The sequence below is a fragment of the Malurus melanocephalus genome, unplaced genomic scaffold (genome assembly GCF_030028575.1).
Source record: "Malurus melanocephalus ecotype Western Australia unplaced genomic scaffold, MMel_1.1 scaffold_245, whole genome shotgun sequence".
NCBI lineage: Eukaryota > Metazoa > Chordata > Aves > Passeriformes > Maluridae > Malurus > Malurus melanocephalus.
Genome location: NW_026623477.1, coordinates 56,181 through 71,395, shown reverse-complemented (window position 1 = coordinate 71,395; position 15,215 = coordinate 56,181). Strand labels below are relative to the sequence as shown.

At 41.8% G+C, this 15,215-nt stretch overlaps 1 protein-coding gene across 1 annotated transcript in view; it reads right to left on the bottom strand.

Moving 5' to 3' along the window:
- LOC130578914 (receptor-type tyrosine-protein phosphatase gamma) overlaps positions 1-15,215 on the bottom strand; it is a gene marked incomplete at its 5' end in the record, with an annotated part of 132,002 nt that overhangs the window by 102,435 nt on the left and 14,352 nt on the right. Inside the window, one exon of the mRNA XM_057375317.1 lies at positions 5,210-5,276. Coding sequence (XP_057231300.1) covers positions 5,210-5,276 — 67 coding nt within the window. The remainder of the gene's footprint in view (positions 1-5,209; positions 5,277-15,215) is intronic.

Sequence of the window (15,215 nt, the reverse complement as noted above, 5' to 3'; positions counted from 1 at the left end):
CCTATATAAAGGTGTGAACTTATCACCTCTGCTCTCATCTTCATTTCCCACTTCCCTCCTCCTCCCCTTTGCTCCACAGCAATCCTGTCCTGGCCCCTTTCACAGGGCTACTCTGGCTGTGAACACAAGAACAGATCAGAAAACAAAGGAATATATCCAGATCATCCCTGAGGAAAAAAAAAATGCTCCTCCACATTTCCTTCTCAGCCAAATGCATCGTGCTGCTCTCCCTTTGATGGCCCGCCCTTGTTCCAAATTGAGCTGCTGCTTTCTTCAAAGTTTTGCTTTCAAAGATGAGGTCCCACGTTATCACATCTCACCCTCACCCCTCTCCCCCACCTTTTTYCTCCACAACCCCATGATATTTAGTGTAGGAGGCAAACAGCTTGTCAGGTGGTGTTGTGGTTAAAGTTAAAAACAAAAGAAAAAACCTGTCATAGTGCTAATGGTGTTTTCTTGTTATTATGCCTTCTGGTGTGATAGATCCACAGGGTAACTAACACCGTCTAGATTGCTTCCTTTTTAGTGCTGATTTATTTTAACAGGTTATTCACTGATTTTTCACCTAGGACAACTGAAGAGATGTGCAACATATTTATTCTCTATCCTTTTTCATTATTAAAGCAGTTGTTTCCACTGTGTTTTGGCAGTTTCTCCCCAGCAAGCCCAGAAACTTCARCGATCACTTGCCTGACCACTTCTGGACCTCTCAAGGGAGATCCAAACCTACATTCTGCTCCATGCTGAGTTCCAGTTACAGCTTTTTGAGACTTTTCCAAGCTCATTTTAAATAAACAAAGGTTCCTCTCCTCCCCTCACCCCACCTCATGTTCACAAAGAAGCAACAGATGCCATTGATTCACTTTGTACCTAAGCTTTTGATCTGGTAGCACTTTGATTTTCAGTGCTCACTTTTGACAAGGAAGGGAATAAGAGCCCCATTTTTTTGACATTAATAGAGCCTTTTCTGCTGTGGTAATTTATTTGTGCTCTGCTAATAATTTTCTGCTGATCCATGTAGATTCTTGATGACAGCCACAGAGAACAGGACAGAGTGACAAAAACACACAGTTTCCATAACCCTGAAATCTTTTGCAGGGGCCTGGGGTAGTGTGGGCTGCCATCCCTCTGACAGCCCTTTGCCTGAAGGGTAAAACAGGACTGTGGTCCTGCAGAGCACCCGTGCCAGGCTGGGAAAAGGTGACTGTGACTCTGGGTGCTGCCCCAGCACTGACAGCAGGGAACAAGACAAATTTAATGCTTTGCAGCAGCTGTTAACAACAAGGAAAAGGCATCTCTAAGAGGCTTACAGACAAAACGGTACCATAAAGGGCAAAGCAAAGACAGCAAAGGTGGGGAAAGCAATGTTTCTGTGCAATAGCTGCATCCTGCCAGGTGCTCCTCTGAGACCTTGCTGGAGCCYGTGGCAGACAAAAGCTTTGGTAGCCATTTTAATGCAAATCAACTGTATAACACATAACCTGGYATTTCAGTCCCCTATTCCCACAAGGGCATACTCATTCTCTGAGGCCTCACAGCCTCCTCAGCCCTTGCATGAGAGCAGCTCATTCCTGCCCTGAGATCCTCAGCATCATGAGGAAGGGTGAGGAGCAGAGAGGGGCTCAGGGCAGAGCACCCAGCCCAGCACAACAACAGCCAAACAGGGCCAAAGAGTGCGATCTGCAGCATCAAGACTGCCCCATGTGTGGTGCAAGCACAGCCAAGCACCAGTGACGTTTTGAGCTATGACCCAACTTCAATTAGCAGCATGCATCATCCATCCACCAGCACCAGCGCTGCTCAGACCCTCCCCACCAGCTTTTGTGATGAGAAGAACATTTGCAGAAGAGCTAAAAAAGACCCCCAGCAATCAGAGCTGAAAGACACTGTCAAATCAGCATCAGAAAATCCAAATCCCACCTGCCTGTAGCCCATCCCTTCCCCAGGGAGGGAGGGCTGCCCGTTCCCAGCTGTCAGACCCAGGCTGGCTTCATGGCAGACGCGCTCGCCACGTGCCCCGCGGCAGGGAAAGCAGGAGTGCGAAGAGCAGGCACCTGGCGGGCGGGAGGTGTGACAAATCCTTGGCACAGCACATAACCAAAAGCAATTTTAAAATCAGCAACGAGCATTTGACAGCTCCTGCAAGAGCCTCCTCGGCGCTGCTGCGCCGCTCTCCGTGGGCGGATGAGGGAGTTGGGGAGTGGTGTGGGAACGTCCTGTTCAGCAGCAAGAACACGGGACAAACCCCAAAGTATTACACAGGTCCAGACATCATTAGGCACTTTGGTACACCACGGTTTTCCTCCCAGCTAAGAAACTCTATATGGTTGGTCACGTAAAATTAAGTTTAATGTGGCATTAAGATTCTACAAAATTATGCCCGGAGATGAGGAAACAAAGTCAACTAAGTAGCAAGTAAGCCTGTATTGATTTTTATGTGTATGTTTCTCTATCATTGTTACTGAGCTGGTGACACTGTGAAGGGCACAATTATTTATGTTCCATCAAATTAGTAAGTAATTCAAATCCCTGATGAAATATCAAGCAAAAATTGCTTTCACTTTTGCAGAAGGTACTTCTGACTTTGGAAATGATCGCATTCCCCTGGAAGGGCAATGTCAGAATACAAGAACTTTACAGAAAAAAAGAAAAAGGATGCAAAAAGTATTTAAAACCCCAGCTCATCACGCATTAGTACCATCTTCATATTTACCTGAGTGTCACCAGATCTGTCAGCATTATGGGGCCAGTGTGGGAACCCCATGGTGCAGAGTGGAGTCCCCATTYAGGACCAGGCCTTGAGTAAATGACAAAATGAGGATGATGAGGGTTTGTAAGGGTGTGTCATCCCCATGTTGAAAACTGAATGACTGCAAGGAAGGAGTGACTGTTCAGCACAACCCCAGAACAATGCTCTGCCAGATGGAAACAGAGGGACACAAAAACCTCAGCATTTGTATGTATTCTTAATTTTTACATTATATGTATGTGCCTATATATTGTGACAACCACCTAAAAACAACATGGTAATGGAAAWGTTACAAAATGCAAGAAAACTTAAGGTTTCAATTTTGCCTCCTTTTGTTGGATCCCTGCTTGATCCARCTACTCTATTCAAAAGCCACAAGAGTTTTCCACTGTATTTCAGCCAAAAAGTCCATGTTGCCTTAGGGTTCCAGTTGAATGCGGCCAAATGGAAGGCAGGAAGAAGCTTTTCAGATAAATTTACAAAAATATGCTCATGTAAAATGTGAGTAAATCACATCAAAAAAAAAGAAATGTGAGCATCTGGAATAAAACCTTCACATCTTTACTATTATTCCATATAATAACAACATTAAAAGCAAGATATGATATGAGAATTCTTCACTGAAGCGTTCTATCAATATTTAAGTTAAAGAGAACGATCTCTTTGAACAACTGCTTTCAGGAGGAAATTCCTTTACTCCAACCACCAAAAGAGCCTTAGAAAAGGCCTTTAATCAGGGCCTTTGAAACAGGAAGGAAAGCATGATTTTCCTCTTTTTCTTCCTTAATGTTTTGAAAAGGAAACAAGCTATTGAAATATATCAAGTGATTTCCTTTACTTGAAACACGAGCAGACTTCTGTGCATTGTGCGCAAAACAAAAATAAACGCCTTTCATCCACCCAGATTTTGCTGTGGGTAAGACAGCACGGAGATGGACTGATCATTATGTGGTCAGGGAATCACAGCCTCGGCACCGAGTCACATCCTACCCAAACAATTATTTTTGGGAATGGAATAATCCTCTTAGGAGACACCAGTGTGAYTACCCATGAGCRGCTGTTTTTGACTGCGAGGAGCAARAGAGGGAGTGGAAAAMCCTGATGAGGTGRCTAAAATGTCTGTGTGCTTACAGGGGGTTGGGAGTGTTGGAATGGAAAGCAGGTAAAGAACAAAACCAAAAAGAGATCCCAGTCTAGTYAAACGGCAGCTTGGCTGCAGTGTCAGATTACASAGACATTGAAAAAACCCTCSCAGCCTAACTCATCCCAGCTTTGCTTTTGCTGGCCTCTTTTGTTACCCAGTGGGAGCGAGGTAATAACTTCTATTTCTGTGGAAAACAACACCACTTTTTCAGCTCGGTGTGTTGTTTTTGTTTCACGGCAGAACACTGCAATTTATAAGCAGCAAAACCTAAGGAAAATGCTCTAAATGAAGCACTTTATGGTGTGTTATCATTTAACCCGTTTTACACTGTTTGGATTTATTTGCCTTCCCAGTTGCAATGTTAAATGATTCTGAAATCAGAACAATTAATCCAAAATCCTATTTGTTTTAATCTAACACTGTCAACTAGTTTCAGGTTTGCAGTCAAGAGAAAAAAAGTGTCTGTTAAGCCCTGCAGAACTAGCTAATGCCTAAAGACAATCCTCAGAAAAGGTGCTAAGATGTTTTATCACAGCACTATAGATGGGACGGAGATTTATTATTGTACTGAGCACCATTCCAGCAGATGCCTCTTGAATTACAATGAGATTATTAAAACTTTACAAATCATTATATTAAAACCTGACAAGAGTACTTTGGGAACCGGAGCATTTTGATGTCATTGCTGGTGATGCATTACCTGTGATAAGGCTTCAGGAAAATTCCTAAGTAAAAAATTGGTTATAAAAGTATAAAATATATTAATATTTATTTCAGTACCTGCTATAAGTTCAAGGATAATAGGTATATGCATCAGAACAGCTGAATGATCGTATTTATGTCAGCATTAGAAAGATGTTCATCTGCTGCAGAGTTTAATTAATTTTCATAGTTAATTTTCTGTTTCATTATCAGCTCCCAAAATTTGAAAGACAAATAATTTATAAACAAATAGAAACTTCAGAGAGGTRTATTTTTAGAGCAAACAGAAGATAAATAACAGAGAGAAGCATCCACGCTGCCTTCGAAGTTCTAATATGAAAGATAGATTGCAGCAGGTTGTGATTGATAACTTACGCATTCTGGAGCGCTGACTGAAAAGAAACAAATTGTTTACTGTTCACCCCAAACCATTCTCTGGTAACAAATGACTCTGATCTTTACCAATCAAATAATGGCTGTGATGCCCTTAAACATCAGCRAATGAGGAATGTGTGGGCTCAGCGTGTCCTTCCAGGGGTGACCTGATCCCTTAAGGACAACATTCCTGCCCTTCTCCCCTTCCCAACAAGTAGAAAGTTTAAGCAGCTACTTACCATGATGTACAACGCCCTTCAACCCATGGATAATGGGATCCAGTGCTGAATTGTCCCTCTGACTGACCTACAGGCAAAGGATACAGCATTGGTTACATCTACTCTGGCATCAGGTAGAACAGTCTCAGATTAATCTTCTATAAAGAAAAAAAAAAAAGATATTATCTAACAAGCTGCTTAGTTCTCACATTTACAATGGATTTTCCCCAAATGCCAAAAGGTACATGGTGTAACAAAATAAAGAGAGGAAGGTTAAATAAAAAAGGCATCCTCTGAATTATTTAAAACATTAGCCACATTATTAGCCCTGGAAAGCCAAAAAACAGAGCTGATTTTTCTCCATCTCTCTTTGCTTTCATAGAGGAAAACTGCAGTGATAAACAGAAGTTATCTCAGACCAGCTCATTCCTTACTGACACAGCCATAAATCTGGTGCTGCTGCTGCAGTCAGAGAATCTGGGCCCCTTTCAGCCCTAATGGAGCTGGACTTTGGCATCTCATTGCTATTCATATTTTTAAGTTTATTTAATTTAGCGTCACTTGGACAAAGGAAAGGGAAAAAAGCTCTGTGAGAGGATCTAGAAAAAAATCAGCAGTTTTTGACAGTGTAGTTGCCTGCATTGCCAGACCAAAACCTGCAACATTCCTTCTGCCACCCAGAAATTGCCCACATCCTCCAAACATTGAGAGCCAGCACCAGAGAGAGGAGAGAGAGGCAGCAGGAAGGATTAACCCTGTCAAGCTCCATGACTTCCAAATTAAACCCATCACTTCAGTCACTTATGTGCACACAGCCAAGGAATTTACAACCAATAATGCAATTTTTTTTCACCTTTTGCCTCTTCAGGGGTATTGTAGGAATAACTCACAATTTCTGTGAATTTTCCATTATTTRAGATACTTGCCAGTTTGCTTTTGGGAGATAAATATTGCCATGTATCTTATTCAGGAGGTACATTCTTTTTTTCCCCCACCAGTCAGCTTCAGAACCTGAGCAGTGTTGATAATATCTGGATGGACTGCTCCCAATGGACAACTCATCAGATGCAAAAGAGCTCCTCTGGATTTTACTGCCATGACCTCATTSTCATGAGGAAAAACAGAGTTTAATCACATTATGGCTGTGTATTAATGTATTTGGAAAGGAGTGGAGACAAAAGGAGAAAACCCTGAGAAAGGACCTTGTGCCCAGCAGGGAACACACCGATGTGTGAAGGGCAGAACCAGCCTGGAGCTGCTCCTAGGAGGGCATCATTGACCACAGCATATCCAAAAAATATTGTAAAAATATCACTAATTTCAGTGGCCTGACAAGAAAACAGGAATCCACTGCCCAGGTTTCACAAGCACCTCTCATCTCATCCTTCCTTCCCTTAACTAATTACGAATCTTAGAAAACTCATTATCTTCCCAGCCAACTGCACTGAGATAGGTGGTTTGTCGTGGTTTTTCTCTTTTCTGTTAATTTGCCCTTTGAACTGCTTTGCTGTGTTCAGGACACATTCTCATGCACTTGTCTAGAGACAAAATGGTTTGTTGTAAATGGAATTGAAAATCCTTTCCTCATCACAGTCCTCCAGAACTTGCAATGATCATCTAGGGCAAGAAATGCAATAAAATTATCAAAGTGGCAAAAGCAGCTTTGAAATATATACAGCTTAGATGTTACTGGACATAACAGCACCAGCCCTGAAGGCTGCAAGCTCTTTGAACCGTGAACTATTACGTGCCCAAAGGGGTGCTCTGTACACTTGGATCCTGTATAAATAATAATCACAGTATAGTGGACCCAATGACCCACTTTGTAGGTTCTGCCTGGCAGCTGACAAATAAAAAAAAACCCACTAAAAAATACAGAGCCTGTTGTGAGACACATCCCTTTATCTTTTCCATTTATCCAGATTTCTCCAACCATTGAAAAAAAATCATTAAAATGCTACCAGCATTTAAATACAAGAATGTAAGAAAATCTTGCTCTGCACTTAAACAATGTTTTATTTATTGCTGYCTAACCACAAGCGGTAAAGAGTTTTATTTTGTTTACTTTGGTTTTATTTCTGGTGACAGCTGCAATCAGTTTGAAGAAAGCAAATAGACAGAAAGAATCATAAAGGTTAGAACTCTTCCTTTTGGGATTTTGTGTCAAAGTAGATCAATCCTTAACCTCAGCCCCGGCAGCGCCCCTTTAATCTGCCGAGGTGGTGTGACTGYATAGATCGAGCCACGCAGCCTCTTTGATAGCACATCCTGCAAATGTGCCATGTTCTTCAACAGCACAAAACCAACAGGATTTCTTTGGAGGCTGCAAAGCAAATGCTCCCTGCATCTGAAATCTTGTTTTCTCCAGGGGTATGGGGAGTGGGATCTCATGTTCCTTTAAAAWTCACATTCAAACAAGTACCACTTGCAGAGATGTCAGCTCAGACCTGCATGGGACATAGTTTTATTTTCCTTCCACATGCTTTCCCTCTTTTTACCTTATATTCACATACAGTTCTCTCACACTTCAGTACAACTGTTTCAGGATCTTGGGAAGACCATTAGAAAAGTGACCAAAAGTTTTCTCATTTTGTGGAAGGGTTCAGAATTCAGAACAGAAGTTTTCTTACATCTTCTTCAAATTCTTAAAAAAAAAAACCTCAAAACCCCACCTTGAATTTCATCTCTCTTTTTTTCCCCCCACTTCTATATATCCTTTTTCTGTCCACGTTCACAGAGTGAAACCCAAAATGTCAAGTTCTATCCCCACTGCTGCATGTATCTGGTTTAACTGGCCTGCAGCTACCATGCTGGTTGAGATCAGAGATTCACCCATACAAGAATCCTGTCTCTGATAACAGCTGATACTTAAAAGAAAGGAAGGGAAAAAAAAAAAAAAAAAAAAAAAAAAGGCAGGAGGAAAAAAGGACAAAAATCTCCAGAATAAGAAGTGCTCTTCTGACCTGCTTTATGATTCCATACCATGAAGCTGGAGCTTATATCCTCCTACAAACTGTTTTTTACTTCCTTTGTTATATAATATGTGTTACAGCAATGCATTTTTTATTATCTTATGCACAAATCCTGAAGGAAAACAGCAATGGAGTCTTCAGACTGGCTTTGCATTCCACATTTCTGCTGATAGCTTGGGGAATTAGAGAAAGGTCACACATCCTTAATTGGGTCTGGGCACTTTGGTTCACCCAACACGTGCCTGCCTAAGTTGGGCAAAGCTTTTCTGGTGAGTGAAGAACCATGAGCTTCCCCCTCCTCCTTCAACACCTTATCAGAAGAAACACCAAGAATGACAATTTCTCAAGCACAGGAATTCCAGGCACAAACACAAGCCTGTGATGCTGCRGAGTGAGTATTAACAGACAGATGGAAAAGCATCCTGAAATTGCCCTAAAATACCCACAGTACCACTACTACAAATGTTGCTTCCTGTACAAGATGTTTTTGCTCAAGACTGACTAACACTCTATAGGTCTGCAGTAAACAGATTAAATAATGCTTGCGTGCATCATTTATAATTGAAAAATGCCTGTAATCCTCTTCAGCAGAAATAAATAGGTAACTATCATGCTAAGCGCAATCGAAAAACAAACACAGACATACCATTAAACAGTTTCCTGTGCTAACAGAGCTCTCACCATAGGGTAAATATGGGATGAACATGACATGAAGAAGCAAAATCTCTTTGTTTGTCATACCCTTTCGATGACTTCAATACCTGGTGCACATGCCATTCTGAATAGAAAGAATGGCTTGATGTTAATGCAATGAACAAAACAAATATTTACAATATGGGCAAAGGCAAGGCACAAGTGACCCCATTCTGCAGTTGTAAACCAGATATGTTCTTCACATGAAGTCATGGTGGAAATCATTAATCTAGACAGGTTAGATTTACTTACAGCTCCTGCATCTGATGCAGGGACTGAGAAATTATTYCTTCCTCAGTGAACAAGGCTGATCAGCCATGAACTCTATTGACAGCAGCATTAACACCTCTCAGCAGCACAGTGTGTTGCCCCTGTGTTTCCCTTGCTCCAAAGTGCTGTTCCTACAGCTGTTTCCTCAGAGGCACACAGGGAGCTCAGCCCCTCCTCAGGATAACATTTCTACCCCAAAGTGGACAATTTCAGTGACTGAGCAGAGCAGGAGAGTGACCAGAGGATACAGCAGAGCACCTCAGCCAGGCTGACCATGCCCAGCCACCAAACCACAGCATGTGAAAAGAGACTTTACTGGGCAGGGTACGAGCCCCATGCTGCAGCAGCACTGAGCTCAGCATGACCTCAAGAGCTAAAAAAACCAACCCATTCTCATTCTCTATCACTCACTGTAGAACAGCCAAAGCTCTCTGCTCATCTGATTATTTTAAAGGACAAACTCAGAACCTCCTCAAGACCCTGATTTCTCAAAACTCAGCAGACTTGTAAAGTGTTAAAATCTATACCACATGCTATATAATTYAAGCCATATGCTAAAGTCATGTAAGTAATCCATGACCTGTCTTTCTGCTGGAAACAGTTCTGTAAAGCTGAAAAAAAATGATCTCAGGCAAAAATACTGAGCTTACCATGCTTATTTTAGTAACAAATAAAAACAGGGAAATCCCCAAATGCATACTGAGGCAGCCAGAGAGGCCACACAGCAACACCAGACCTTAACTCTAAGATCCCTGCCCAAGGGGCCAGACACCCCCAATTGCCCAAATCTCTAAGCAGCCTCTCCGAAACCCAGAAAATCTCCCACCAACCAAGGAGTTCTGGGGGAGCACCATAAAGCTCCCTAAGGATCACTGGTACCATCCACCTTGTGAAAAGTAGGTGAATATTAATTGTTTGAACAGCTCAGGAGTTAAGTAATACACTTTCCTTTTAAAAATGTGTTTAAATAGATGTTGTGTGGGGGAAAAGGGTATGGGGAGAAAAAGAACTGAAGAAAACCCACCTATATGGAAATACACAAATTTCTCTTTCATTTCCACCTTAAAAAAGATCCCAGCATTTAGACATTAAACTGTCATAAATTTGCAGCAACTGCTTTCAAGCTCATTAAATGGGCTCACAGACAGTATTGCAAAGCACCTCAAAGTGAAGGAGAATGCCACAGTCTGCTATATTGAAAGGTGAAATGACATGCATTTTGTGCAAGGCAGAGGAAAATGAATGGCAACAATTTTGTGATACAGTACCTGAGCCTTTCCCCTCCGAATAGTGATATAATTTACTTTTCTCTCCCACTGCAACATTTGGCCCTTGACTTGGAAACTAAATCTTCAATCTATCAAGCCTTACCCATCTGCTAAGTAAAATGGCCAAGACAATCTGCATGCCTTGAATTCGATATAGCCAGCTGCTCCCAGAGTGCTGAGCATTAACATCCAGAGACCATCCTCTCGTGCTGCAAAGGCCGGTGTCTGCCAAGGATGAATGACTACATACTTAACCGTGGCAGCTGAAGCCACTGACAATGGCTGACACAGAAAGATGCCAATGTGTCAAACTCTACTTTCAATTACAGCAGTGAAAGTCAGGGGTAATATTCCCCCAACTGTGCGCCTTCAGCTCCCATACAGCCTGAGGTAAAGATATACAGCTCACCAGCCAAAAACCCGAGTCTCCAAACACTCTGTACAAACAACTAAGAGGAAAAAGAAAACTATTRCAAATTAACTAGGTTGCAGAGATTAAATTGTCCTGTAGGGTTTCAGGACAATCAACATGGTTAAACAATTTATTCTCTTATCAGCTCAGTGGTGTTGGACAGATGCCAATCCCCAATCTCTACGGGGAAAGACCTGATTTTCAGYGGTTTAGAGCAGAAATTAAAAGAATCCCATTAATGCGAACACTGTGCCACACAATATGTATTTTAACATCACAGCAAGAGGATTTAAAGAACATAAGATAATCACCATCCACAGGAGCATTCTTTTCTCAATAAAGGGAAAGCACTAGGGATATTGCTCATGAAACCCTCCAAATTCCTGTCTTTGGGGCCAAATAATTTCAGGCTATCAGATGGAGTAGGTCCTAATCCTAATCCTTCCAAACAGYGATGCACCTGCATCAGTCTGCAGCACTTGAGAAGGACATCCTGGCTTTGTGGTCCACACCCTTCTGCTCTGCACTAACTCCATTGTCCCACCTCTCATTTCTTGCCCTTTTGAAGTCCACTTTGTAAAATCTGCTTGCGGATAAATATCTCATTTCTTAAACATTACTGAATAAAAGGAAGTGGAAGATTTCAGCCAGATCTGGAATGTGGATGAACAGATATGAAAAGTTTACATGTGCTTTGCTTTGAAATAAAGTAGGAGATGTTTATCTGGAGCTTTCCAGGAGAACTGAYGGGTGAGAAGGGATACTGGTCGACACTACAGCACTCTGAGCTATCTATGAAGCCAAGAAAATGCCTACAGAGCTCCCGACATAATGATAAGCTAGATTTGGTGCTCTAAGTTTTTCACCTTCACAAGCACTAAATGATCCAAGAATGATATATTCCTGCTCCTCCACAGATGATATTTTCTTCCATCTCCCCCATATAAGCTATAATTGCACATCTCCCGTATGAGCTGATGCAAAAGGACAAATCTGGCCAAGAGCCTGCAGCCTGACAGAGGTGAGCTGGGAGGCAGAAGCATTTGCTGTGTAATGAATGGACTGCCCAAAGTAAGTATCCTGCAGAACGTATTTGTAAGGGAAAACAAGAAATGGAAACAGCCCCCTTAATACTTCAAGTTTTTACTCATGTGTAAAATCAGAGAGAATAACAGGTACCCAGGCAAGATGTGACACTGAACCTTATGCTGGCACACACATTATTTCACACAGATACTACCATGACCTTTGATTTTTTTAAAAAATGTGCATTAGAGCTGATTTTGCCTTTGCCTACGGCAACTCRTTTCAGGTTCACTGATTTGAAGGCAAACTCTGTTGAGTTAAATTTGGGTTTTGGCCTTCAGGTGTTAATAATCCTACTGTGAATGAAAATATACTGAAGTCATAGAGGTGCATATGCTGGAGGAGGAGGTGTCCCTAAATGTCTCATTCACTATGTTGTTTGAAGAGAAAAGGGAAAAAAAGTTAATGAGTCTTCCAATGATTATTTTAAATAGAGTAATGGGTGTGCATTGATCCTTCTAGCTAATTCCAYTTTGAATAATACATCACTCTGACTGAAAGCTTGCTAGTGATGTATTAACTTCATATTTCACTRCAGCTTTGGAGGGTATCTACTAGCAGGGTATATTAACTAGCAGTGCCAAAGAGGAAGCTGCATTTTTCCCTTCACTTTTTCAAAGACCAAAATGGTTTTAAAAGCGACTGAACTGACTTTGGGGTCAGSTGTTCTGGSTGTCCCTCATCTTTGGTTGAGTGCAGTGAACCTGTTTGCAACCACTGCTCCTCACAACTTTTAACTCAGCCCCTGCATCCCTTTGTACCTGCTGCATCTGGACCTGAATACAGACATCCTGGAACAAGGATGGACAAACCAGGTTAGAGATCAGCAGCTTTCCCCACCCCTATGGCCAGCAGGGATGCTTGAAAACACAAACAGCATAAATAGTCACTTTTATACCACAGGCTGGCTGAAATACCAGTGCCATAAAATGAGCAAAGCTCTGGCTACCATAGAAGAACATTGAACAGAACCTGCGTGTTGGTGCAGAGTCCTGACACCAGAGACTGTCTCAACAAGAAGCGAGACCATGGAACTCTGAGGTAGAGTTAAGRCTGCTTAATAACTCAGCTCAGAGTGCTCTGTTTGTGCTCACCGAGTTCCTTTGTCAGCAGGGAGGAGCATTGATCRGGCATTGTAACCTGCTGGCAGTGGCTGATTGCAACACCAGGCTGGGGAAGACTCTGCAGCTCCCCCTCCACAGCATCCCCTCCATTCACTATCACAAGATTTGCAGCCAGCAGCACGGTTAAAAAACAACAGACAATATATTCTCCTTTCTTTTTGTAAGGCACTCTTTTGCCCAAACTTTGACTTCTCCRTTGCTAAATTAATTAATTTCCCCAAAGCATTCTTGGACGAACGCAGCTAATTTACTGCAAGTGAATTGCACATTCAATTAACAAATTACTGGAAGATCTTAATACACATATATCTCAAGAAAAACAAAAGATRTGTGCAGCCCAAAAGCACAATCTGATTAGTAACAACAGAATACCTCAGCTACAAAGTTCTGTAAAAGACAAAAATGTAATTGCAACACAGAGAAGAGGCAGCTTTAGTGGCAGCTTCTCAAAGCTGGGAAAGCTTGATTGATAGACTTTACCATCTGCAGCTGCGCAAAAAAAGGGCCACAGTAGCTGCAAGTTTATTTAAAGCAATTTCACTGCACTGAGCCTACTTGTTCTCCTTTGAGAAAATAATATGATTTCTTCATAGAGCATGTAGTCTACTTATTTAAGCAGCAGTGTGCAAGATCTCTCAATCCTACCAGCAGTTCAGCTGGAAAAATGACACACCAGGGGGTAACATTTTATCAGGATGGAGGCTATTTTATRAAAACTGCCATCAGGTATAAACTGCTCTCATCATCTGAGTGAAAAAAAAAAATTAAAAAAAGGGGGCAAAAAAAAAAGAGCTGGTCCCTTAGAGTTATCACAATTTGCTCAATTTACAGTTTTTAGGTAAAAATAACCATTTTGACCTAAGTAGGGAGGGAAATGAAATGGTGTAATGAAAAAAATATAACAAGCACTACAGCCAGATCATCCTACAACACCCACTCCTTGATGTAGAGCTTCACACATTTGGAGAGGCTAAACTCAAAACTGTGAAACCACGAATGGAAGTTAGCGCTCATTTTCTTCTGCTCCTGGCTTGAATTTGGTACAAAATTGTGCAAGTGAGGAGAAAATATCTCCAGCTTTTTTTTTTTTTTTTTTTAAATTAAAATGAAGCGGTGAAGTCTGATGGCTAAAGATGAAAATTTCCTGGGCAAAAGGCAAAGGCTGGAAAGGAACAGCTCAGATGGACATCTGGAACTCCAGCATTTTGCAGGGGTTTAATTTAATTGCTCCAGCTAAGCTGGCCTAGGATGGAGCAGAGATTTCCAGCCTTTCCCTCTTTTCCAGCCAACACAAAGGATTTTGGTGAGAGAGGTCACATCAATCACACCCTTAAAATGAAGAAAAGGAATTGTCTCAGCTTCCCAACATCTTTCATTCATTCTACAAGAAAAGTGCTGTCTTTYTCTCTCCCAGCACAGCCCTGGGCTCCCTCCAGTCGGGCAGTACAGATGACTCAAGCCAACATCTGTGAGTCACAAACACAAAGGATGCAGAAATGTCAATTAAGTTACACAGTCACTTCCCTAATGACAACCACACCTCAGTTCACAATTAAATTAGAAATCCAGTGAAAACAAATTATTGTAGGGCAGCTTTGAAAAATCGAATTCCAACACAGTTTGTTTGCCATTCCTTTTACCTCATTTCTAAGGAGGTTGGTGTGAGCTGACCCCCCAAAACTGCAGCAGAAATTTTTGCTACACCAAATTCCTCATGTCTAATGCAGCTGCCATGGGCTGGGGAGGGCTCATGGGCTTCCAGGCATCTTTGTGGTACAARAACTCAATGTTAAACCAGTGGTTTTTGTTAATAGTTTCCAGCACAAAAGGGCAACTACGATACAGTCTTGTACTTGCAATTTGTAATTTTCTTCCATCTTTACTTATCTTTTCATAAATTTTCAGTGTCATATAGTTCCTGCAGGTATGTGAAGCCTTGCAAAATTATGAACTTGCACAGTTCATAGTACCTAAGGCAGAAAGCACCTACTTCCTCACTTCTGCCTCCACTTTCATGTAATTTCCTTCCCTGTTCCAGCACCCACCTGCCACATTCTCCTTGTGCTCTTTTTCCACCCAGTGAGCTGTTTCTGTCTCCTCAAATATTACAGCATCCTCCCTTTCCATATTCCACATACCCCCTCGAGCATCCTCCACAACTCTCCCACCTTTTCCTCTCCACCTCCTGCTCTCCAGGGAAGT